The sequence below is a fragment of the Chenopodium album genome, chromosome 22 (genome assembly GCF_948465745.1).
Source record: "Chenopodium album chromosome 22, dcCheAlbu1.1, whole genome shotgun sequence".
In the NCBI taxonomy this organism is placed as follows: domain Eukaryota; kingdom Viridiplantae; phylum Streptophyta; class Magnoliopsida; order Caryophyllales; family Amaranthaceae; genus Chenopodium; species Chenopodium album.
This window is the reverse complement of record NC_137855.1, coordinates 879,939-906,675: the sequence shown is the minus strand read 5'-3', so window position 1 is coordinate 906,675 and position 26,737 is coordinate 879,939. Positions and strand designations below refer to the sequence as shown.

Sequence of the window (26,737 nt, the reverse complement as noted above, 5' to 3'; positions counted from 1 at the left end):
CAATATATATCATACAATTAACAATAAAAAATTTATATCAACAATAATTCATCAATGATAAGACACCAATTATTCAATTCTGCAATTTTGTGTCCATGAGTAGTAATGTGCCCATAACTCTTACGGAATACGAGTAGATCATACATATCATTATTATATGAATATATTATATATGATTATTGCGTCCAAAAAAAAAAAAAAAAAAAAAAATCGTTGTATGAATATCTGCCCCCTAGATATTTCTATCTTGTATAAACCACATGGTTCACACAAGCTGTAATTGCACAATATATTCCAAATTTAGTAATATTAATTCCATGCATGCCCTTCTCACCTTCTATAAAAGGAATAATATATCATACCAATTTTTTCATCCCAAAAAAAAAAAACTAATAATATTATCTAAAATAAAGATGTTGAACACATCCGCCAATAATATTAGCAAAACCCCATCACCTTTTTTGCTGCCAAAGCCCTTTGTTAATGGAAATGAAACAAATTTTGTTCAACTATACAATTCTTCTAGGGTAAATAATGCATCAATTGGTGCATTATTTACTAGGAAGTTGTATGGTGGTGGTGCCGTTACTAGGGCACACCGTGGTCGAAATGGCAGCCTTAGAGTTAAAGCTGTAGCAGCCTTAGATGGTGAACAAGCTGTGAAGGTTAAGGCCACCATTTCAGTACAACCAGCGGTTGGTTTATTGAGCAACCTTAATCTTAACCGAGGGCTTGATGATATGACTGATTTGTTGGGTAAATCCATCCTCTTGGAGCTTGTTAGTGCTGAGACTCAATCGAGTAAGTAAATGACACGTTGATATAATATTACAACGAGTTTTATTTATGCTCTCTCTCTGCTATTCTATTTAGTGGGTAGATTACTCATAATTTTATGATGGAGCCAAATCAAATGTTACTTCTATACAAAGTAAGTAACATGCAACTAAATAGAAAGTAACATTCAATTCATCTAGTATTCTAGTTAAGACACTTTAATACAAACGTATTGTTTTTCTAATTTCTTGACAGGACAATTATTATTGAACGACAATCAATGCAACTTATTAAGGGTGGACATATATGTTGATACTTGATAATTGAATGCAATAATTGGACTAATGAATTAATTGTACCCCAAAAAAAATAAAAAATAAATTTAGATCGGACTAATTAATCATAGATTATGTGACTTAGCTAGCTCCCTCTAATCCTAAAAGTTCAACTCATAAGATTTGAAAATTATATTGTGACAAATATAACAATATTCCACATACAGACTACTCGTATTTTTTTTTAAATACTATGTACATGAATATTTTAAACGGGACATAGATAAAAAGTAAATGAGTCGAGGTTTTAATAATTTTTTTGTATGTTGTTGTCAAAGAATCGGGATTGGAGAAGGCAACAATCAAAGGATATGCCCACCGAACAAAAACGGAGAAGGGATTGGTAAAATATGAATCAGATTTGGTAGTCCCACCAGAATTTGGAGAAGTTGGTGCTGTACTTATTGAAAACGAACACCATACAGAGATGCACCTCATTGATATTGTCCTTGACGGCTTGCCTTTTGGTTCACTACAATTTAATTGCAATACATGGGTCCATGCCAAATTCGACAACCCTGAAAAAAGGGTTTTCTTTACTAATAAGGTACGGAGTTATACTTGATTATAAGGAATATTTCAAGTGACAAATTTTAACCTTTTTTTTTTACTTATAAATAATTACTATAAATTTTATATAACACGAGTACATTGTATTTACTGGTATAATATTAATGATTTTAATAATCAAATATATGTCTCAACATGACAACATGCGTGATTTATTCAAAAAAAGAGGAAAAAAGAAGAGGGACTCATAAATTTTATACAAATTATTTTATGGCAAGTTTAATTTATATGTCATTGATTGTACTACTATATAGAGTCTCATCAAGTCATCATACAAGATTTAGGTTAGATTCAATTCAATAATTAATGTTAATTATATTACTTTTTCATTTGGTAGTATGAATTTTCGACATTATTTAATATTATTTCATGTTATAAAGGGTTTTCAGTTCGATTTGACAAATTGATAACTGGTCACTAAGCGTATAGTCGGCATAGAGATCAAAGTTGATGTTATTTTTATTTTATTTTATTTTTAATTATTTTTATATTGATTAACCAGTAGTATTAAATTACCTTAATTGCACACAACACTATCCTATCTAGTTTTGTGGCTTTGTAGGAAAGACACAAAAAAATAAAAATAATAAAAGTCGGATTTTTTTTAATTGATTTTATCTAATTAGTACTAATTTTTTAATTTATGAATTTTCGAATAGTTGAAATTAAAGCTCAAAATTGAATTTGATATACTATAGTCCAATCATTAAGTAACGATTATTTAATATACATATAGTCATACTTGCCATCACAAACACCAGCTGGATTGAAGAAGTTAAGAGAAAAGGAGCTTGAAAGTTTGAGAGGGGATGGAAAGGGGGAGCGCAAGAGCTTTGAAAGAATTTATGATTATGACATTTACAACGACGTTGGCGATCCAGACAGAGATCCTGCATTGGGTAGACCCGCTTTGGGGGGTAGCAAAGAACTTCCTTACCCTCGACGTTGTAGAACTGGACGTCCTCCTGCTAAGACAGGTATTAATTAATGTCATTTCGTTACATGGTCTCCAAGATGCACACTTAATTTGATGACTATAACAAACTATTTCTTTTATTAAAAAAATTAATAAAAACCGTAAAAGAAAAGTAATACTTTGAATATACAGAGAAAATACAAGTTTATATTATTATATATCACTTTAATAAACAATATGTGCTTATCTACAGTTGTGGAACTCATATATTATTGTTATAAAGTTGTTGATTTATTTACCATTTTGCCACATGACACATGGGGGCAATCTCGTGTGCAGATCCAAGTTCGGAAAGCAGATCTAATACAGTGTATGTACCTAGAGATGAACAATTCTCAGAGGTGAAGCAAGCACAATTTGGTTTCACAACCGTGTACTCGGTGTTGCATGCTGTGATACCGTCATTAGAGACTGCGATGGTTGATCCTGATCAAGGATTTCCATACTTCACTGCCATTGATTCGCTATTCAACGAAGGGGTTCATTGTCCGGGATTGCAACAAAATGGAGTCTTGCAAAATATGTTGCCTCGGCTCATTAGGGCCGTCACTGACATTGAAAAAAACATGCTTCGTTTTGAGCTCCCTAAGATATTTGACCGTATGAACCTCTTCTAATTACTTTCAATTAAATTACTAAGTCTTAATAACGTGTTATCACTCTAGATTTTTCTGACACGTTTTTGTCTTTTATCATAACTTTGACTAATATTATGTTAAAAGTCAAAGTGTGTCAACTATTCAAGAACAAGTTAAAAGGATTAATAACGTCAACATAATTGACTGTTTTGACCAAATAAGCTAAGTATTTAATTAATTAATATAGTAAATTTTATGGTTGATTTGCAGGGGATAGGTTTTCTTGGTTTAGAGATGAGGAGTTCTCTCGTCAAACTCTTGCTGGCTTGAATCCTTTGAGTATCAAGCGTGTCACGGTATAATATGAAATCTAGCTTATACAAGAATTCATAAATGTACTTTCACTATATAGTTCTTGTAAAATGCTAAAGGTTGAAGGCTTAATTAACCACTAAGACGACGTGCATAATTTAATTATCTATTTCGTCTATAAAATAAAATGAAATCGTAACATGTTAGCATGTCATTTGTTACAGGAATGGCCATTGAAGAGTAATCTAGACCCCAACATCTACGGTCCACCTGAATCGGCTTTTACAACAGAGCTCATTGAGAGCCAGATAAAGGGTTCTATGACGCTTGATCAGGTTATAATAAGATCGATTATATGATCATGTTGTTCAATTATCCATATAATGTATGTAAATTAATTAATATTTCATACTTGCTGAACCAACTAATTAAGGAAAATGATCATATTGCAGGTATTGAAAGAAAAAAAGTTATTTATAATTGATTATCATGACATGTTTATGCCATACGTGAACAAAGTAAGGGAGCAAAAAGGGACAACATTATATGCCTCGCGAACTTTGTTCATCCTTAATGATGATGGAACACTAAGACCTTTAGGTATTGAATTAACTCGGCCTCCCGTAGATGGGAAGCCTCAATGGAAGCAAGTGTATATGCCGGGAACTAGTGCCACTTCCGGTTGGCTATGGAAGCTTGCTAAGGCACATGTCCTTTCCCATGACTCGGGTTACCACCAACTTATTAGCCATTGGTACGTTCATTTTACCTATTTTTGCACTTGGATAAGTTATGTTGATAACTTTAAAACCACATATTTTCTATCTTTTTTTTTTTTAACATGCTACAAATTAAGGCCTTTACTTACGTTAAATATTTGTACCTAAACATATGTTTACTTGATGATTGTAGGCTTAGAACTCATTGTTGCACGGAACCTTACATAATTGCTGCAAATCGTCAATTGAGTGAAATGCACCCAATATATAGGCTATTGCACCCTCATTTTCGATACACTGTAGAGATCAACGCTCTTGCTCGACTAGCTTTGATTAATGCAGGCGGTATCATTGAGGGCTCCTTCTCACCCGGGAAGTATGCCTGTGAGATTAGCTCTGTCATATATGGCTTGGAGTGGCGATTTGATAATGAAGCCTTACCAAATGACCTTATTAGCAGGTAGTTTAAATCAACATACACTTTTGCAACATCAATTTGGTTGGTAATGAAGCATGAATTAATTAATCAATTAGACAAGAAATTACTCCTTAATTAATTTTATTCATGGTGTAATATAATTTGAACAAACATCATTATTGTAACAATTAAAATCTTGTCAAACAGAATAATTAATTGATGAAAAATGATACATAGCCGTTAGGGTTACATATAAGAAACTAAAAATGAAAAATATAAATGAAAATATAACTTGAATTATACTGATTTGCGCGTGATTTTATCATGCATCTCTAAATTAATATCAAATTAGAAAATATAGTAAATGTTTATTTGTAACTCTAAAGGTTATATGTATCATTATTCTTAATCAAATACTGATACAATTGAATCACGTTGTGTTTGAATTATTACAGGGGATTGGCAGAAGAAGATCCATCAGCACCACACGGATTAAAGCTAACAATAGAGGACTACCCATACGCGAATGATGGCTTAGAGTTATGGTCTATCCTCAAGCAATGGGTGGCAGATTACGTGAACCACTACTACAAAGACCCGAGCCTAGTAGAATCGGATCAAGAGCTTCAAGCTTGGTGGACGGAGATAAGAACAATAGGGCACGGAGACAAGAAAGACGAGCCATGGTGGCCGAGCCTCAAAACAAACGAAGACCTAATCCAAATTGTAACAACCATAATATGGGTGACGTCAGGGCACCATGCAGCCGTAAATTTTGGACAATATGCCTATGCAGGTTACTTCCCTAATAGGCCTACTGTCATGAGGGCTAAGATGCCTACAGAAGACCCCACTATCGACGAATGGAAACACTTTATTGATAAACCCGAGGAGACCCTACTTCGAAGTTACCCTTCACAAATACAAGCTACTAGAGTTATGGCAATTTTGGACGTGCTTTCGGGTCATTCACCCGACGAGGAATATCTAGGTGAGAGTATGGAACCTTCTTGGGCGAATGAACCTATGATAAAGGCGGCTTTCGAGAAGTTTAACGGGAGATTGAAGGAGTTGGATGGGATTATTGACGAGAGGAATGCTAATGAGAACTTAAGGAATAGAAATGGAGCAGGTGTTGTGCCTTATGAGTTGTTGAGGCCATTTTCTGAACCTGGTGTTACTTCTATGGGAGTTCCTAATAGTATTTCCATATAAATTAAACATTATTGATTAAGTTTGCACAAGAGCTAGTATAATTGCGACAATTAAGTTGCTTAATTAAGTACTAGTAGTTTTTTCAAGCAAAAATAAATGTCAAAATTGAAAGAGAGCAAATAAAGAAAAACCTCTTTTCGATCAAAATAAATTCTTTTATGTTAATTAGAAACAAAATACACGAACAATGATCTTCTAAAACTATATCATGCATGTTCGATCAAGGGAAGTGGAATAGTTTTTAATTTGTTAAGTTGGGGAATTTGTGTTATTATAAGATGATTAAGACATAAAGCGAGGATGTAATACACATGAAATAGTTTAAATGATATTATATCCCGAAATTAAATAATAATATATAACACTAAGCTAGGTAATTGAATAACCATTTGGAGTATATTTAAAGTGAAGACAATTGAACTTTTAATTAGATATCGTACGACATATTCACACTTCCTCATCATGATTAAGAGCTACACAATTGGACCTTAAATTATTAATTCAAAGAAGATGCGATTTTTGTATGAGACGATCTCACAATAATTAAATACAAACTAAGAATTTTAATCCAACTAATCTAGCTTATTTTTGGATTTATTACAAGTTCTTTTTCCACGAATTAACTTTCCATAATTTTTTAAAATTGTTTCTCTCTGTCTCATTAACAAAGTAACAATGAGACTAAGGGATAACTCAAGTGGTTAGAACTTCCCTCCCGATTCTAAGAAATCTTGAGATCGATTCTCATCATCCGCCCTTGTGGCTCTCTAAACAACGAAAAAAATTAACAAAGTAACAATAACATGTAAAATATGTCAATTTATTCCACGTAGCAAATCATAGCTTGCGTATCAAAAATGACGTATACTTTGGAATATTATTTTGGATACTTCTGTTTATATAGGAGTAGGACCACTTAATACTTCTGTTTATATAGGAGTAGGACCACTTAATAAAAATGTTTTGCATGGGGTTAACTAGATAAGGTGCAAACGTGATATCCATGGACCTAATCGACCAATAAAAGCCCTTCATTTGGGATTTGTAAGATTGGCCTAGATATACTACATTAATAATTTTTTTAATCCACATTTAATTAATTAGTCTATGTCATAAAAAAAAAAAAAAACTATTAAATCGACAAACTTTCAAGTACGTGTGTCTTTATCACTATTGAGCTATCGATTATCACCTTAAATAGCAAAGGTCCCCCTTAATTATGCACCTATTGACTTATGTAACTAAAATTTTAATTCCAAATAAATCACTAATAATATTCTATTACTATATTATGCTGACAATTTTGTATTGTGAAAATGACTATATAAATTTTATCGTCAAATTAAATATTTAAGAGAAAATGGCATTTTCAATATATCATATTCAAGATGTCTTATATGTATTATTGATGTACATATTCAAATAAGGATTTAACTAATTGAGTTTAATTTACAACTAAAATAAATTTTTATAAAGTCTGATAAATAAGTTTTAAAAAGTATAAATCAAAATAAATAAAACGCACCCTAATTAATCAAAATATATATGTTTTATTTGACTATTTAGCATTATATATTTACTATTCAAGTCTTATTTTTTAATTGTTGTAATGTATAGAGATCTTTAGTCAGAAAACACTACATACTCGTAATGTGGTTGGTTCAACCATCAAATCCTATTTAGAAAATTAAAAACCTTAAACTTATATTATCCCATTATTGATGATCTGATGATTGTCAACCACGGTTTGAAAAGTTGGAGACTTATTTTCCTTAGTATAAGTCGCAGGCATTTAATTTCTTTTCCCATATGTAGTTGACACTTAACAGCACAAGATATTAGTTATTAGTTTATTTTTAAGACACCCTTAATTTTTATCTTGTTTTGAGCATATGTTACATTCAAGTGTATAACTGAAAATAAGACTAGGATGTAACGAATTCTCTAGTCCATTCTCATAATTTTTTCCTTATTTAATTTGGGCATATGATACACTCTGGGATAGTGTAACACGAAAAATAATAAGACTAGGCTGCAACGACTTCTCTAGTCCATTTTTCATATAACAACGGTTAAAATTTTTTAAGAAAAAGGGTGTTTTTCTTCTTGCTCGCTGAGATGTTGTAATCTCAGTATAGAAAATGGAGCAAAACAAGTACATACATTGAATTTAGTTTAAGATGTGAGTTTATGTTCCCTTCCAAATTATTAAAGCTTGCAGACTATAGCTTGTTTCTAGAATGAAATATTGAATTTTGAGATTTATACGTAAGAAAATGTATAATCACATATTTAATTTATATCTCAATCATTATGTGCTTTCAAAACATATTTACCTTGAAAGAAATTAAAATCAAATGTATTAATGGTACTTATATGTTGAAAATTGACAAACTTAAAACTCCAATTCAGCTTATGTCTCGTGGCTCCAAACGTATCGTGACAGCTGGACGTCGAAGCTGAATGGAGTAGGAGTCTTAGTACGAGTAATAAACATAGGGTTTGTCATTTACTAATGATTGGCACGGGTAACAGTGACTACTACGTTGGAGTAACATGTTATTCATACATGGTGGTTGTCTTATTGTATATGTTCAATGGTTAGTTTCTTTAGTCAATATAAATGAAGAAAAAAAAAATCTATTGTAATTTTCATTAAACATTGTCTACATCTATGTGTGTTTATCAGCACTATTTTGTATCTAAAACTATACTTTGTATAAGAAAATCATCACTAACTCAATCGTCAATCCCCTACAGAAAATATTTTTTTAAGTTTTGTTTATTTTTTGGGGGAAAAAAAGTAAAAGGGGAGATGAGAATCGATTTAGGAATGAGAAATGGGAGGGAAATAGGGAGGAAAGGTAAAGGGTGGGCCAAAAATGACATTATGTAATAGTTGGGAGGCAAGAAGATGGTAACTTTTGATCTTTTTGAAAAGAGAAGATTACAATTTTATTTTTTTTTTAAAAAGATGGTAATTACTAAAATGGACATAATAGAAAGTGGTAATTGTCAAATTTTTCTTTTTTTTTTTTATTTTTTTTTTTAATTTATGAACCTATAAGGTAAACAGTGTTGAATTGCCTTTTGCTGAAGTAACCAAATTGAAATTAAATTCCCTAAAAACACGAATCACGTTGTATTATTTTTTAACGCAACCAAAGACAAAATATATTAAACCATATCAATTCAGATCATAACTTTCATCATTATGCACAATTGAAAATTCAATGCAATGCAAATTTTTTGTAGGATTTTATAGGTCCACTGCACTAAGCAAGGTGGGTCTCAAAACGTTTTACTTGTTGATAATTTTTTGTAAAATACAATTCCAAAAAACCACGCATATGGTGTTGTCTGCTTCTAATTATTCAATCAATCAATCAATCAATCAATCAAAGCCTTAATCCCAAAAGTGGGGTCGGCTAACATGAACCAAATATGATTATTCCGTGTAGTCATCAACATAAATCTTTCTCCTCCATCCCTTACGATCCAAAACTTCATCCTCACGTAAATCCATGCACTTCATATCCTTCCTCACTCCTTCCAACCAAGTCATTTTTGGTCTCCCTCTTCCTCGTTTAATCCCTCCATGATCCCACTCTTCCACTCTTCGCACCGGTGCACCCACGGGTCTCCGTCTTACATGTCCAAACCAACGCAGACGATTTTCCCTTAATTTATCTGCAATGTCTGCCACACCTACTTTCTTGCGAATAACCTCATTTCTGATTCTATCTCTTAAAGTGTTTCCACACATCCACCTTAACATGCGCATTTCCGTAACCTCCATCTTTTTAATATGCTCTTTCTTAGAAGCCCAACATTCTGTACCATAGAGCAACACTGGTCTTATGGCAGTCCTGTAGAATTTTCCCTTCAACTGTAGGGGAATGCTGCGGTCGCATAACACTCCCGTGGCCGCTCTCCATTTAAGCCACCCTGACTTAATTCTGTGGGTTACGTCTTGATCAATGTCACCATTCTTCTGGATGATCGACCCAAGATACTTAAAACATTCACTCATGGTCAAATCCTTTCCATCCAAACTCACCACTTCATTGCTTGTCCCCCTCTGAGTGCCAAAACGACATACCAAATATTCAGTCTTACTCCGACTTAGCTTAAACCCTCTAGATTCCAACCTTTGCCTCCATTGCTCCAACTTAACATTAACCCCGTCCTTAGTCTCATCCACCAAAACGATATCATCCGCGAACAACATACACCATGGAACCTCATCTTGAAATGGTCTAGTTAATTCATCTAGAACCGTTGCAAAAAGAAAAGGGCTTAATGCAGACCCTTGATGCAATCCGATTGTAATAGGGAAATCTTTTGTCAACCCTCCGCATGTTCTCACATTTGTTGACACATCCCGATACATATCCTTAACTAGGTCTACATACCTTCGTGGGATACCTTTCTTCAACATTGCCCACCAAAGTATCTCTCTTGGCACCTTGTCATATGCCTTCTCTAAATCAATAAAGACCATATGAAGATCTTTCTTCTTTACCCTATAAAACTCCATCATTTGTCTTATCAAATGGATTGCCTCCATAGTAGATCTCCCAGACATAAAACCAAATTGGTTATCTGAAATGCTTGTGTATGCCCTCAACCTTTGTTCAATCACCCTTTCCCACAGCTTCATAGTGTGGCTCATAAGCTTAATTCCTCGGTAGTTAGAACAATCTTGAGCGTCTCCTTTGTTTTTATAAACCGGGACCAAGGTGCTCTTCCTCCAATCTTGTGGGATCCTTGTAGCCGTCCATATCTTGTTGAAAAGGTTTGTTAACCAATCAATACCAATCTTACCCAAACACCTCCACACCTCTATCGGTACCCCATCAGGGCCAACCGCCTTCTTAGGTTTCAACTTCCTCAGTGCAATCTCCACCTCTACTCTCCTAATCCTTCGCACATACTCCATGTTGATTTCTTCATCACTCACAGAGGTATCTCGTATCACAACTCCATTACTTCCATTAAATAATTCATCGAAGTACCCCTTCCACCTGTCCTTGATGTCCTCCTCTTGCACTAGGACCAAATAATGAGAAATTAAATGTAGTCCCTATGTCTCTTAATATTTTAACGACTTTTATACGGAGTATATGTTTGTTTTAATTATTTGATATGAATTGAATTATTAAAAAAATTCATTTATTTATAATCAAATTGTTATAATTGTACACAGTACTTCTATTCCTTACCTTACACAAACTATCTACCTCTGTTTCTTTCTTAATGTTTTAACGACTTTTATTTGAGTTGAATTATTTTATTATGAATTGTCATACACTCATACTCATAATTGTACATATATAGTACTTCCTTAGTCCTTATCTTACGTAAAAGAACCCCATCTTTTGTTCACTTTCACATCCTAGCAATTATAAAATAACTGCGTATCTTTATTAGGAGTTGATGTCAATTTGAGCCTTTATTATGAGAATATAAATGGAGAAAAGATGTTTTAATTTGTTTAATGTTTTAATATGGTAACTTTAGTCCTTGTATTATTCAATAGAGATTACCATCAGCATGGTCAAACTTAGGCACGCAAATTGATTTTGTTTGCTTCAATTCCTGAAAAAAAAAGAAAAAAATAATACAATAAAAAAAAAAAGAAAGAAATAGAATTTGCTTTCTATAATTTAAATAAGCTAGCTCGATAGCATCAACATAAAGTGTGAATATAGAACAATTGATTCATTGATAAAAAGTTATAAAATCTACAAAGAGACTTAAATTAACAAAAACACGATATTTGAATCAAATAAAATCATCTTTTCGACAAAGTTGTGATCCATGTTGCGTATTGTACTATCGTACATACTTTATCCACTTTTTTATATCGGTGTGATTTTCAATTAGTGAGGGAGTCGATCTATATATCAATTTGTTGTAGTTGTGAAATATTACAATTCTCATCAGATTGTAATCGAAGGATAAATGTTGATCACGCATAAAATTTTACCAACGAAACAATATGTACTATAATAAACTCAAAAAATCGAACTTGAACAACCCCACCATATATACAGTGGCACAAGGTATGTAACAGAGAGAGAGAGAGAGAGAGAGAGAGAGAGAGAGAGAGAGAGAACCAAAATTTCGAAGAAATAAACTTTGAACTGAACTTATTGGAGCTGAACTGAACTGAATATTTTCTGAGAGATCGAAGAAAATTAAGATAAGAACTGAATTAAACTGAACTTATTGGAGTTGAACTGAAAATAAGCTGAAGAGAACAGGCCCTAAGCTATTTTATTTTGGCGTATCAAACACTAATTTTTATGAGCTCTTAGAAAAAAATATACTCTTCTAATAATTAAGATACATTTCTGTAATAATATAGATTAGAGTCGATTGATTTATTAAAATAAATATACTTCATACATAATATTTTTTTATTAGCACAAGCCAGAATATTCATGAACTCACTACTACAAAAAGCGTGTTTTTTGGACGCTTTTTAGGCCTTTTTTCGACGCTAAAAAGCGTCGAAAAATTATTTCTCGACGCTGCAAAAAAGCGTCACAAATACATGAGTCGAAAATTTATCAGCGACACATAAAAGCGTCGAGATTCTCGACGCTTTTTAGTGTCCAAACTAATATACAAAGCGTCGAAAATTACGTATTTCGCGCATTATCCCAAATGTATGTAGTTTTTTAGCGACGCTTTTTCCCGTCCACATAATCAAATTTAGCGACGCTTTTTGTTGTCTTGCGTTTATTCGTGTCAGCCTATCGTATGGCGGGAAAGTCTTTGAAATTTGAAAATGTGCAATTATGTAGACATTAAAAAGCGTCTAGATTTATTTTTTAAGCTTTTTTTTTTTTCCTTTTATTAAATTATTACCATCATACATACATTATAGTTATTTAAATTTATCATAAATTAAATTAATAACATTAAAATTGAAATAAACAAATATTCAATATAACAAGATCAGATTAAAAAAAACAATAAGTAATCAACAATAATAAGAGTATGTTGCTAACAATTACCAAATTTATAAATAAAAGATAACATCAACACAATTAACTAAATAAAAAAAAGTCGCATATTATAGTAGCTTGTCCCTAAATAATACATCACTAATATAAATATGACTAAAAACCAAAATAGATAGATGATGGCGTTATAGACAATATAGTCGCTTGTTTTGATGCTCAAGTGTCCCGACCTATTCTCTTGTTGCTCCTACTATACATTGCCTTTTCCAATCTTCAAAAAAAAAAAAAAAAACAAAGTATAAATTAGTACATTACACAATATAGCCTTACACACACACACACACACACACAAGCTCAAAATTATATTGGCTTATACACAGCACAATCCAAATGAGCATAATCAAAGTTGATGTTGCAGTTGGTAGCATGATTATACAGAGCACTACAGGTTTTGTTATCCCAATTAACCAAGTCAATAGATGGCTAAATGAAGCCTCACCTTCTACATAATAAAAATTTTCTTAGCATATTTAGGTTCAAAGCATGGTGGTGTTCCCAATAGGTGGGAACTAATGGATCAGATTTAGAAATGGAGACTCAATGGATTCTCTTTGAAGTTCCTGAGATTAAGTCCAAATCAACTCAGCAGATAAAGATACAGCACATCACTTCATCATATCTCAAATCACTAAAGATTCATAATTTTCATTGTCATACCCTTTTACCAGATGCAAAATATTAGTTCTAAGTAGGCATGTAGACTAAATCAATTTAAGTAGGCAACTAGATAGTCAAGAAATAGCACATCACAGTAGGTAATCACAATCAAATAATCAACCAACATATCTGCATTAAATAATCAGCTTGTAATCCACTTTTCCTTTTCATTTATCACATTAAGAAATAGCACATCACAGTAGGTAATCCACTTTTCCTTTTCATTTATCATAAAAGAAAAGTCAATCATTTGCAACTTAGCACTAGCAGCATAATACTTCAATGAATATAGTAAACAGCAAGTTACTACACAATACAAGATCTGAAAAGTTTAAGAGTTTTTTAGTTCTGGATTTCAGTTCTGAAATTGTTAGGAATATATAGTAAACAGCAAGTTACAATACACAATACAACAAGTTACTACACAATACAGCAAGTAGCAGGGGAGCAGGGCAGACAAGCAGAATAAAAGCAGCAGGGGAGCAGGGCAGACAAGCAGTAGCAGGGGAGCAGGGCACACACACACACACACACGCACACACACACACACACACACATCACAAGCAAGCATTCACACAAGCTCCGACTTTCACACACACACACACAAGCTTTGAATTTCACACACACACAAGCATTTTTGGATTGAAGTTCTGATTTCCATTTCTGAACTTCAGATCTGAATTCAGTTCTAGATTTCAGCTCTGAGTCAAATCTGATTTTTAGTTCTGAACTTCAGATCTGAATTCAGTTATGGATTTCAGCTGATATGGTTACCAGTTAATACTTCTAAAAAGATACTCATGAAAAATTAACAATATAAAATGGCATACGACTCCAGCCAAAATTTACCACAACAATGACCCAGACCATTTTATCAAATTCATCCCAAAAATTCTACTCGAAATAGTAGTAATTCATATAACTCGAATATCAAGTTTTGAAAACAAAAACTGAAAAAAAGCATACTGCTATATACATTAACATACTAAAGAGATTCCTAATTTAAGAACAGATTCAAAAGAAACAAACAAAATTTATGTTCAACTTCCAATTAAGTAGATGTGCCCTCACTAAAAATAATCAAGCAAGACAACCTAAATACATTTATCTGAAACAAAGATCACGTTGTACCGTGCAAGATATTCTGGAGGACCTCCCAAATTTCACAGCCTCATCCTGAATCTGTGTTGCCAATTCCCCTGTCGGTGACAGTACTAACACGGTTGGTCCCATTTGTGTATTGTTGCGGCGCTGCTTAAGATGCATAAAACCTGGAAGAAGATAGCCTAAGGTCTTTCCAGAACCCGTCTTAGCAATTGCCACAATATCTCAACCTTGCATTGCAATTGGCCATGACTGTGCCTGAATAGGTGTAGGTGTACCTTTAAAAGCAAAAAACCACAAGAGTGCTGAGTAAAAAAGCTAAAAAGCTCCTGAGTTAAGCTATTATGAATCACAGAGGATCATGCAAGAAGAAGCACCATCCTCCTGTGCAGGTAGCGAATGCTTGCAAGATGCAAGCCACATCAGGAGGTGGCATCTTCTTTTTGTTTGGACCATGTGGCAAACTAAATCATCATCAACAGCAAGCCGGCCACGAACTTTGATGATTCGAAAAGCCCATCTCAAACAATGGTCCAGCGTAAAAGAGCACTCCAATTACAAAGATTAGCTCCTACAAACAGCCAACCAAATTAAATCTGCCTTGGATCCTTGACATAAGGCAACAAAGAACCATTTCTAAAACAATCCGGTGCTATTTGCTACCTTTTTCACTCCCAGTATTCTTTTACCCTGCCTGGGAATATCAAAATGCTATGAATTAGCTTAGATAAGTAACCAAACATAGATTTCTCCTAAAAAAAAAAAAAAGGTAACCAAACACAGATAATGAAGGACAGAAACGAGAGATTAAGGGATGAAGAAGAACAATCAGAGATAAAGGTGTATGAATGCTAAGCAATTACAGCCCTAAATTAAAGCGAAACACCCACAAAGTATTTCTCAAAGAATTGCAATGAGACCCGAAGATCATAAATGAAAGATCATAAATGATGATTTAAATATAATCCTAATCTAATGTCAAATCATACACGAAGGTTTCATGATCTCATGTACATATTTTATTTTTTAGTTGGCAAGGGACAAGGCTGATAACCTCACTTGTACTCTTATTTTATTTTTTAGATAGCACCACATGCCTATTTCCTTACTAAGTCAGAAATTCCCATTAAAATTACCAAATAACAGGGAAAGAATAATAAACAACATATAAGAAATACCTCTCCCGATCCCATACCAACTGAAGTACCATGGGAACACTCATGTGAAGGTGTTCCCAAGTTGAAAGATTGTCACCTACCAGTCCATGTTGCAGCATACCTTTGGCTGCCTATAAATCCAGCTCGAGTATGTAAGAACAAATGCCCGCTTATCTTCTTTTGCTAATCTCATGTCTTCATATGTAAATCTAGCCATGAGCATCCCATAGACCTGAAATGTCAACAAAATCTCATATTAGATCAAGCTATATCAATCATATTAAAAAATGAGCAAGAAAAACAAATGGAATAAATATATAGAGTAATAGATTGTGGTAGTATGAATGATTTTGGCTGCCGCCAATGTATTTCTCAAAGAATTGCAATTAGACCCAAAATTGGGAAAAAAAAAACATAAATTTCTAAGTCTGACCAAAATCAACAACCAAACACGACATACAAAAAAACCCTTGATTCTAATACAATGGCTTTCTACTATTATAAAATAACTACAAATTCAATGCTATTTCACAACAATTTAATGTAACAAACTAATTCTAAACAGAATTTTAGCACAAAATTCTGAAAATAGCCATTCACCTTGTACCAATTTCATCGATCAACATATATTAGCCACTGACTAATTCTGTTCAATAGCCACTAACTTAACCTAACCACCAGGCATTTTCATATTCTAATACGATCAGAAAACCAAATGCCGCCCATCCAACCCATCAATTTCTTCTATCCCTAAAATCAACCTAACTAGACATAATGTACTAATGTGATAATCCTCAAGTCTGCTAAGTTACATGCTACAAAAGTTTTAAAAAAACCATGCTTTCTAATCATGCATTCACAGCAACAAATTCAATAACATGCATAATCAAGATTTATGTTAATCAATTCACGATATGTCGATATATCAAACGAAAACTAACCGTGCATACAAGCTAATTATCTTTCCAAGATAACTGGTGGGAGTGACCAAAACACGAACACCTTTTCCATCTATTGTTAGAATTCCGATAGTGTTCTCCGGATTAGACTACACGAAATCAATCAATAACATCAAAACCCATCAAGTAATATCCACAATTAACTACCACATTCATAAAAAAAAACACCATTGATAACAAATTCAACCCCCAAACTGTAAATGAGGGTTTAAAGAAGTGAAGAGCGAGAAAGAAATCCTGAGTTTTAGTGCCGCAGATGAGATTAACAGCATCAGAAAGAGCTTGAAATCTGGTGGGCGAGTAATCACCATTACGCATCCACTCCGAATTGACGATGCAGATTATAGTCGCCTGAAAATTCCAATAAAAAAGGGGGAATAATAGAATGTCAGTAAAATTGAAAACCCTAATTTTGAAATCGTTTTAGGAAGCAATTTAATATGAGATTGAGTATAAGGCAAAACCTCGAGCACCATGATTGAGAAGAGGAGAGAAAATCCAGAAATTGAGAGATCGATGAAGAGGATTTCAGTGACGAAGGAGTTTGTGTTGAGGTGCTGAGATCTAAGAGTTAGAGAGAGAGAGAGAGAGAGTACTTTGGGTATATTTGTGGCCTGGGTATAAGCCGGTTTTTTACATTTCTTTTTTTTTTCTTTTTAATTTTCCTTGGGTTCCTTGAGTCACGTGCAAATCATAAGAATTTGTCGACGCTTTTTCTTGTCAAGAACTGATTCGACACATAAAAGCGTCGAAAATAAGCGGGAATTTATTTTCGCGTGGACGCCCCATACACAGCGTCGAACCAATAGCGTCCAAAAATCAAGGGATTTGTAGTAGTGACTCTCAATCTATACAAAAATTAGGAATTTTTGACATTTGCTACCACCTAAAACACCTAGCTTCAGATTTGCTACCGTTTTAATTTTTTTTTTTTTTTTTTTTTTTTTTTTTTTACTTTTCTATCACCCTAAACAGAGTTTGTTAGAAATTACTACCCCATGCCTTACACCGTTACAATTTCCATCAGTGGGGCCGTACCACCGTCTAGCCACTGCACCCCACTGCCACCCCTTCCCCTCAACCCCCGCCACAAAGCCAACCCCCACCTCCCTTTCCCCCACCCACCGAAGCCAACCCCCACCGAATTCAACCCCCCTTCCCGTTCCCTCCACCAACTCAGCCACCAATTCGCAGCCACTAACTCAGCCACCAATTTCGCAAACCCTCAATTCGCAGCCACCAATTTGCACCCACCCGCAACACCGACTCCGCCACCAATTTCGCAACCACCTCAATTTGCACCCTCCTCAATTTGCGGCCACCTCAATTTGCACCTTCCTTAATTCGTAGCCACCTTAATTCGCACCCTCCTCAATTCGCAGCCACCTCAATTCTCAGCCACCCCTAATCAGCCACAAGTGAATCCCTAAAACCTGTTTGGGTGGTTTCGGGTTGGTGGTTTAGAGTTAGGGGCGTTGGTTTTTGGGTGGGGGAAGGGGATGGGTTCGATTCCGGTGGGGTAACGGGGAGGGGGGCTGATTTCGGTGAAGGTTGGCTTTGTGGGTGGTGGGGTTGGCTTCGTGGGTGAGGAAAAGGGAGGGGGGTTGGCTTCGTGGGTGAGGAAAAGGGAGGGGGTGAGTTCGCCGGCGCCGGCCAAATCTTTTGGCGCCAACCGCCGGTAGGGGGGAGGGGTGGCAGTTGAGGGGAAGAAGTGGCACCGTGGCAGTGGAGTGGCTGGTTTTTATTTTTTTATTTTTTTTATTTTTAAAAATAAAGTTAACAAAAATCCTAACGGATTCCGTTAAGTGGTGGTGATTTCTAACAACCTCAAATTTAGGTGGTAGCAAAATAATTTTTTTTTTTAAAACGGTAGCAAATATGAAGCGAGGCGTTTTAGGTGGTAGCAAATGTCAAAAAATCCCAAAAATTATTGTGGGTCTAATTGTGTTGATCTTTGCTCTTGAGTGGTGTCTATTATGAATTTGGTTAAAGTTCATTGCAACATGAAAACATGCAAGAGCGGTCAAGTACAGTATATTGTTGCTTGTCATTCAACTTTCAAATCATAAAATAAAAATAGAAACCCCTAAATTATTAAATATATCCAAAGACATTATTTATTACCCAAATATGATATTCTAATAATGTTGTGAGATGACATTTTCATACTCGATTCAGGGCCTGTTCACATTTACTTAATTTCAGTTCAGTTCAGTTTAGTTCAGCTCCAATCAGTTCAGTTCAGTTCAGTTCAGCTCCAATCAGTTCAGTTCAGTTCAGCTCTTAATTTCCCTCTCACAAAAAATATTCATTTCAGCTCAATTCAGTTCAGTTCAGTTCAATTCAGCTCTAATCAGTTTAGTTCAGTTCAGTTCAGCTCCAATCAGTTCAGTTCAGTTCAGCTCAGTTCAGTAAATGTGAACAGGCCCTCAGTCAATTGCTCGATTGACATTTAACTGTATGTGGCCTGACCGTGATTTTTCTCGAGTACAACCTAGCTAGTAGCTACTTGGCTTTTAAGCCTATTATTAACTCGCTTTCATCTTAATAATACAAATTAAATTAAAGCATTTTTTTAATCGATTAGAGATTATCTATTTGACTATTTACAAAGTATTTGATTTTGTAAAAAAATACTTCTCCAAAGGTAATATGCGTTTTACTGCCTTTACATCACGGGAGGCAAGCTAAGGGTATTAGATAATTTTTTGGGGAGATTTTTAGTACATATTTTATTGCGTTTAAGAATTTATACTGTTATTATTATTCTATGAAGCATATAAACTTATGAAATACGCACAAAGTATTTTTTAATTAGGTTTCCTATTGTTCTCCAATATATTATACTTTATTAAAAAATAAAAGCTGAATTGATCGGACTCACTTATTAGTCTAACTTAAGATCTTAGAGGTATAGAGTTTGAGTCACCAAGTAACAAGGATAGTCGAGGAGCTCGTGGCCACATGGGATCCTCGCTTACAATTGTAAGCTAAGACAGCTTAGCTTGAAGTTTGATCGATGTGCCCACAAAATGTGGGGGTAAACTCAACAGTTCAACACTTGTAATTATCTTCCTCTCAAATGTTAAGTACGTACATCACATGGAAAGGAAAACAATAGAATATCAAAAATGACCAAAACGTCTTGCATGTGTACGTACACTCTATATTGTGCTAAATTCCAAAATTTGTGAAATTCCTTGGAAGCCCTCATCACCTTCTATATAACACTACACAAACCTATTATAATTCCATTAAATCACTTCTTCCTCTTTATCCCTTTACAATTGGTTAAAAATTCTATTTTAACCCAAAAAAAAAGGAGAAAATGTTGAACACATCTACCAATAATATCAACTTATTATTACTACCAAAGCCTTTTTTAGGGGAAAAAGGTGAAAAAAGTAATGTTCAACTGTTTAATTCTTCTAGGGCACATAAGGCATCAATTGGTGCATTATTTTTGTCAAGAAAGTTGTGTGGTGATGGTGCTATAACCAGGGCACACCGTGCTCGAAATGGTGGCCTTAGAGTTAAAGCAATAGCAACCACAAATAGTGAACAAGCTGTGAAAGTTAAGGCCACCATCTCGGTAAAACCAAGTGTTGGTGGGATTTTGACCAACATTGGCTTCAGCCGAGGGCTTGATGATATTACTGATGTGCTTGGTAAAACCCTCCTCTTGGAGCTTGTTAGTGGCGAGGCACAAGAAAGTAAGTAATAACACAAACAAAACCTACCTTGGCTTCTTTACATTTTAAAGACGGATTTAACTTTATATATTTTAGACAATAGTTTCGATTGAGGAAATATCTAGTTTTGTGATAGATAAGCTTATTTTGTAACCAATAAAGTGACTTGTTTCAAAAGATGCATGACATTTTATTGTCTAGTAAAAAAGTAGTGTTGAATAGTCTCACTTGGCCTAAGACTCCATCGATGAGAGATAGATGCATTAAACTAAGACTAGACTTATGCAAGGATAGTTTTACAATGACACACTAATTGGAGTTTTTATTATTGCGCCTTTTTAATTCCAGTGCATCGCTTCCCTATTATTTTGGTAGGTTTGTGACTTTATTACTTTAATGAAGAAAAGGGTACATCTCAACTGGTCAAGTACGAAGTACCATGCATACATTTATTAAAATCTCAAAGGTTTTTAGGAAAGGTCCTTAATTAAACTCAACGGTGAAAATTAGATAGATAATACAATTGCAACTAACACTTAAAGATTGATTCTCAACCAAGGTTTGTTAGAAATTATTTGATTGTGCTAAATATAATACAAAAGATCTATCATCCATGACGATTTCTTGACTCTATATATGGCTCTAACAAATCAAATTACTACGGAGTAGAATAAATTTGCTTGTCTCTATAATCTATATTTAATCGGATACAATGCTGTACTAAGGGCTTGTTTGGTATCATTTTTGGTTTTCAGTTTTTTTGAAAACCAAAAACCAAGTACAGGAATCAAGAAAAAGGTTTTTCCACTTTTCTGTTGTCATTTTTCAAAATTACCATGATTTTAATAAGTCTATATAATTTTTGATTCATTATGTGACATATATAATACACTTTTAAAAAACAAAAACTTAAAAAACAGAAAGCCACAACGATGCCAAATGAACCCTAAGATTTTAGTTTTCATTGGTTGTGAAAAAAAAAGTCATAAACGTGACAACTGATATTGAATAAATGAATAGAGTAAGTAATGGTACATTGGTACGTATTGAATAGAAGAGATAAGACTAGATTGCATTTAGCTATTAAAGGTAAGATAAGATTGCATGTATATATAGTATAATTATTTATATTTTTTTCATTCACTAATAGTGTATTATTTATATTTTTTTCATTCACTAATAGTGTAATATGAAGTATATATTTTTTCTTCAGTGTTACACTTTCTTACATATATTTTGGTGGATTAGATTAGTAACTTTATTTTTACTTTAATGAAGACAACAAGGGTACAGCTCAACTATTTCTCTAGTACATGCATACAAACACTCAAAGGAAGAGTTTAAACTAGAGAGCCCTGACATCACCTTTATTTTACTCTTTTTGAGGAAGTTCCAATTAATCAATTTGATGAACAAAATTTGTTTATCAAATGGCAAAATGGTAAATAAAACAACATAAATGCACAGTCATCATGGCATTTTTGTAAATATATCAACAACAGTGGGACACATATTTAACAAAAAGTTGTTGATTTATTTACAATTGTGCCATTTAATAAACAAATTTTGTTTATCAAATTGATAAACTTGAATTTTCCCCTTTTATTTAGCTTGTTAGGATGAGTTTAAATTAGGGAGCCCTAATATTCATATACTCCGTATATAGAACAACATTAAGAGTCGTACAATTACATAATTAACCCTAAGATGTACATGAATAATATCTTTAGTTTTTGTAGTTTGTCACAAAAGTCATTTAAATTACAAGGTAAATTAAATATGACGACTGATTTCAAATAAACAAAGTAATTGTAAGTATTATATAGAAGAGATCAGATGAGACTAGATTGCATTAAGCAGTTAGAGATAAGATAAGAAATGGACGTACTAATTATTTTGTTTTATTATTCACTAATAAGTCCAATTAATTATTTTTTCGCGGTTGATTTGTAGAGACAGGATTGGAGAAGGCGACGATCAAAGGATACGCCCATCGTTCAAAGTCGTCCGAGGATGGAATAGTGAAATATGAAGCTGATTTTGTAGTTCCACCAGAATTTGGAGAGGTTGGTGCTGTACTTGTTGAAAATGAACACCACAAAGAGATGTTCCTCACCGAGATCCTCCTCGACGGGTTGCCATTGGGTTCAGTACACTTCTCTTGCAATTCATGGGTGCACGCTAAGTATGACAACCCTGAAAAAAGAGTCTTCTTCACTAATAAGGTGTGTAGTATAAATATAATGTACGTACATAATTTTTTGTGCCATTAATGCATAATTATTATGACTAATTAATTTGCAATGGTGTTAATGTGTAATATATTTGTAGTCGTATTTGCCATCACAAACACCAAGTGGATTGAAGAAGTTAAGGGAGAAAGAGCTTGAAAATATGAGAGGGGATGGAAAAGGAGAACGTAAGAACTTTGAGAGAATTTACGATTACGACACTTACAACGACCTTGGTGATCCAGACAAAGATGCCGCATTGTTGAGACCAGTATTGGGTGGTAGTAAAGAACTCCCTTACCCTAGACGTTGTAGAACAGGACGTCCTCCTACTAAGACAGGTATGTACCACCGTACGTCTTATTCCATTTAATTCGATGTTTTTTTTAATACAAATCAACTTTAACGCTTGTCATTTTGTATACTTGAAAAACTTTAACCATAAATAAATCTATAATTACAAGTACTACGTGTCTTCTTTTGAGGACATTTTCAAAAATATCTTACGTACTAGCATAAATGTAGCGAATTTGCGATTATTAGCTTAGTGTTAGTACGTATTATCAATGTTAGTTTTGTATTTTATGATACTTGTAAATTTAATTTAATCCCTCAATTACGCTGCATAATTAATCATTAAATAGAATTATTGCTCTTAATAATATGTGACACAAATCCTCTCACTATAGTAGATGTAAGTGTACATCACAACTACAAACATGATAACATCTCATTATCTCAACAAATTTTTTTTAAAGACATAATTACAAGCAATTTTTATTAACCAATTTAATACACAATAAAAACTCTTGTTAAATTTTTATTAAGACATAATTACAAGCAATTTTTACAATATGCAGATCCAAGCTCAGAGAGCAGAGCCAACAGTGTATATGTACCTAGAGATGAAACATTCTCCGAGTTGAAGCAGACACAATTCGGGTTCAAAACCGTGTACTCGGTGTTACACGCCGTTGTACCATCATTAGAGACCGCGATGGTTGATCCTGACCTCGGCTTTCCATACTTTACGGCCATAGACTCGCTCTTCAACGAAGGGGTTAATTGTCCCGGCTTGCAAAAACATGGGTTCTTACCGGATATGTTGCCTAGGCTCATTCGAGCTGTCTCTGACCTTGAAGATAATATGCTTCGTTTCGAAGTCCCTAAGATATTTGATCGTACGTACATTACTTACTAACACTTTCCTATGTATTAATTCCTTTGATATTATAAATTCGACGAATTTGAACTAATTAACGAACAAGAAATTTTTTGGTTGATTCAGGGGATAGGTTTTCTTGGTTTAGAGATGAGGAATTCTCTCGTCAAACTCTTGCTGGCTTAAATCCCTTAAGCATCAAGTGTGTCACGGTATGATATGCAAAACTATATATTATATAGTTTGTGTACGAATCAAATTTATAAGATAGTACTAGTTGAATTCAATATATTTTGTAACTTCTGTCAAAAAAATAACAAAAAAACATTTTTTGTAAGTGATGTTACAATTATATAAAGTATCAATATATCAATATATATATGGTAATTAGCATATTCGATAGCTTAGGATCTTATGTGTAACAATTTTGCAGGAATGGCCGCTAAAGAGTAGCTTGGATCCTAAAATTTACGGTCCACCCGAATCAGCTTTGACTACAGAGCTTGTGCAAAGTCAGATTAAAGGATCCATGACTGTCGAGGAGGTAATTAAATCATATTTGAAATGATTAACTATTTTGTGCTCTCTATAATCACAAATTTTCGGAAATTGTTACTAAATTAACAGTTACATTGCAGGCTGTGAAAGAGAAGAAGTTGTTTATAATAGATTACCATGATGCATTTTTGCCTTATGTAAACAAAGTAAGGGAGCTCAAGGGGACGACTTTGTATGGATCTCGAACTTTGTTTATCTATGACAATGAAACACTTAGACCTTTAGCTATTGAATTAACTCGGCCTCCATGTAATGGAAAACCACAATGGAAGAAAGTTTATACGCCGGGAACTAGTGCCACTTCTGCTTGGCTTTGGAAGCTTGCTAAGGCTCATGTCCTTGCCCATGACTCTGGCTATCACCAACTTGTTAGCCATTGGTACGTTTATGTTTATATATACGTCGTCCACCATTATTATGTTACTAAAGAAAATCTAATTTAACCTTGATTAATTACAAAAAAAGTTAAGTATAGTATTAGTTGGTTAATCAATTTTCTTGTTCATTTGATGATTGCAGGCTTAGAACACATTGTTGCACGGAACCTTACATAATTGCAGCAAATAGACAATTGAGTGCAATGCACCCTATATATAGATTGTTGCATCCTCATTTTCGGTACACCACCGAGATCAATGCCCTTGCTCGATTAGCTTTGATTAATGCAGGTGGTATCATTGAAAGTTCCTTCTCACCGGGGAAGTACTCTTTGGAGTTGAGCTCCGTTATCTATGGATTACAGTGGCGATTTGATCATGAAGCCTTACCAGCCGACCTTATAAGCAGGTATATAATTTAAACTACTACCTCCATTTCAAATCATGTGCAACAACTGAGTATTATTTTTTATGAGATTTAAAAAATTCAATTGTTGAACATGTAGAGATAGTACCTCCGATCCTATTTTGAAATTCCATCATAATTATACTAAAATTTCATGTATAATTTTTTGTCATGCTTAAATTATATAGGGGAATGGCTGAAGAAGATCCATCAGCACCACATGGACTAAAGCTAACAATAGAGGACTATCCATACGCAAGTGATGGCTTAGAGTTATGGTCCATCCTCAAGCAATGGGTGACAGATTACGTGAACCACTACTACAAAGACCCGAGCCTAGTAGAATCGGACCAAGAGCTTCAAGCTTGGTGGACGGAGGTAAGAACCGTAGGGCACGGAGACAAGAAAGACGAGCCATGGTGGCCGAACCTCAAAACAAACGAAGACCTAATCCAAATTGTAACAACCATAATATGGGTGACTTCAGGGCACCATGCAGCCGTCAACTTTGGACAATATGCCTACGCGGGTTACTTCCCTAATAGGCCTACCGTGATTAGGTCTAAGATGCCTACAGAAGACCCCACTGACGAGGAGTGGAAACACTTCCTCGAAAAGCCTGAGGAGACACTACTTCGATGCTACCCATCACAAATACAAGCTACTAGAGTTATGGCAATTTTGGATGTGCTTTCGGGTCATTCACCTGACGAGGAATATCTAGGTGAAAATATGGAGCCATCTTGGGAGGAAGATCCTATGATAAAGGCGGCTTTTGAGAAGTTTAACGGGAGATTAAAGGAGTTAGAAGGGATCATCGACGAGAGGAATGCTAATGAAGCTTTGAGGAATAGAAATGGAGCAGGTGTTGTGCCTTACGAATTGTTGAAGCCTTTTTCTACTCCTGGTGTCACTGCTATGGGAGTTCCAAACAGCATCTCTATCTAATATATATAAAACATTGGGATAAATAATGTAGAATAAAATTTATGTAACACATATATAGTTTATGAAGTCTACAATAATCGATCTATACATATGTGTTACTCTATGATCCATGAAAATTGTTGGGTCTTTTGATTTTAGTGAGTTCAATGAAGTAGTTATATATGGCTTTGGTAAAGTTTTCCAAATTTTAGTAAGTCCAAGGGAATCCAATGCCTACATTATTTCATGATTGATTTAATTTGTAATATAAAGAATATATTTGTAAAAATAATCTTTCACTTTATTCAAATCTATTGTTGACTTTTAGATAAATAATTGTGTTTGTATTAGTATTCGAGTCGAGTAGTTCAGAAGTTACAATTTATGTTACGGAGTATTTCTTTAGAAGTTGCAACACCTTTTAATTATATATAGTTGGGTGTCAAAAAAATAGTTGGGTGCACATAGAGAGGTTGGCCAGTCCGCCGGTTAAACACTTAACTTAAACCTAAGGATAGATTTTTTTTGTAAAAAAAATTTAAAATGATAAAAAATATTAAATAAGTATAG

At 34.1% G+C, this 26,737-nt stretch overlaps 2 protein-coding genes and 1 long non-coding RNA gene across 16 annotated transcripts; 2 read left to right on the top strand and 1 right to left on the bottom strand.

The window, feature by feature from the left end:
- The first annotated feature begins 368 nt into the window (after positions 1–368).
- Positions 369–6,035, top strand: LOC145606332 (linoleate 13S-lipoxygenase 2-1, chloroplastic-like). Its single transcript, XM_081662343.1, has 9 exons — positions 369–801; positions 1,391–1,659; positions 2,419–2,659; positions 2,938–3,258; positions 3,507–3,592; positions 3,773–3,883; positions 4,001–4,302; positions 4,461–4,727; positions 5,141–6,035. The coding sequence occupies exons 1-9, from the start codon at positions 414–416 to the stop codon at positions 5,898–5,900; spliced, it is 2,745 nt and encodes a 914-aa protein (XP_081518469.1). The 5' UTR covers positions 369–413; the 3' UTR covers positions 5,901–6,035.
- Positions 6,036–12,835: 6,800 nt separating this feature from the next.
- Positions 12,836–17,417, bottom strand: LOC145605344 (uncharacterized). Of its 14 annotated transcripts, none has more exons than XR_014105049.1 (7): positions 17,279–17,417; positions 16,797–17,165; positions 15,877–16,087; positions 15,362–15,392; positions 15,197–15,269; positions 14,726–14,976; positions 12,836–13,148 (listed from the first exon to the last, which is right to left on the bottom strand). It is a non-coding gene; the product is annotated as an uncharacterized LOC145605344 (long non-coding RNA). The 14 variants fall into 14 exon arrangements; XR_014105048.1 differs by having other exon boundaries at positions 12,842–13,148; positions 15,957–16,087; XR_014105053.1 differs by having other exon boundaries at positions 12,857–13,148; positions 15,076–15,269.
- A 2,655-nt stretch (positions 17,418–20,072) lies between these two features.
- Positions 20,073–26,373, top strand: LOC145605638 (linoleate 13S-lipoxygenase 2-1, chloroplastic-like). The gene is made up of 9 exons (XM_081661711.1): positions 20,073–20,527; positions 22,460–22,731; positions 22,838–23,078; positions 23,598–23,918; positions 24,026–24,111; positions 24,333–24,443; positions 24,538–24,836; positions 24,977–25,243; positions 25,429–26,373. Exons 1-9 carry the CDS (start codon positions 20,143–20,145, stop codon positions 26,186–26,188), a joined length of 2,742 nt encoding a protein of 913 aa, XP_081517837.1. The 5' UTR covers positions 20,073–20,142; the 3' UTR covers positions 26,189–26,373.
- Positions 26,374–26,737: the final 364 nt, after the last annotated feature.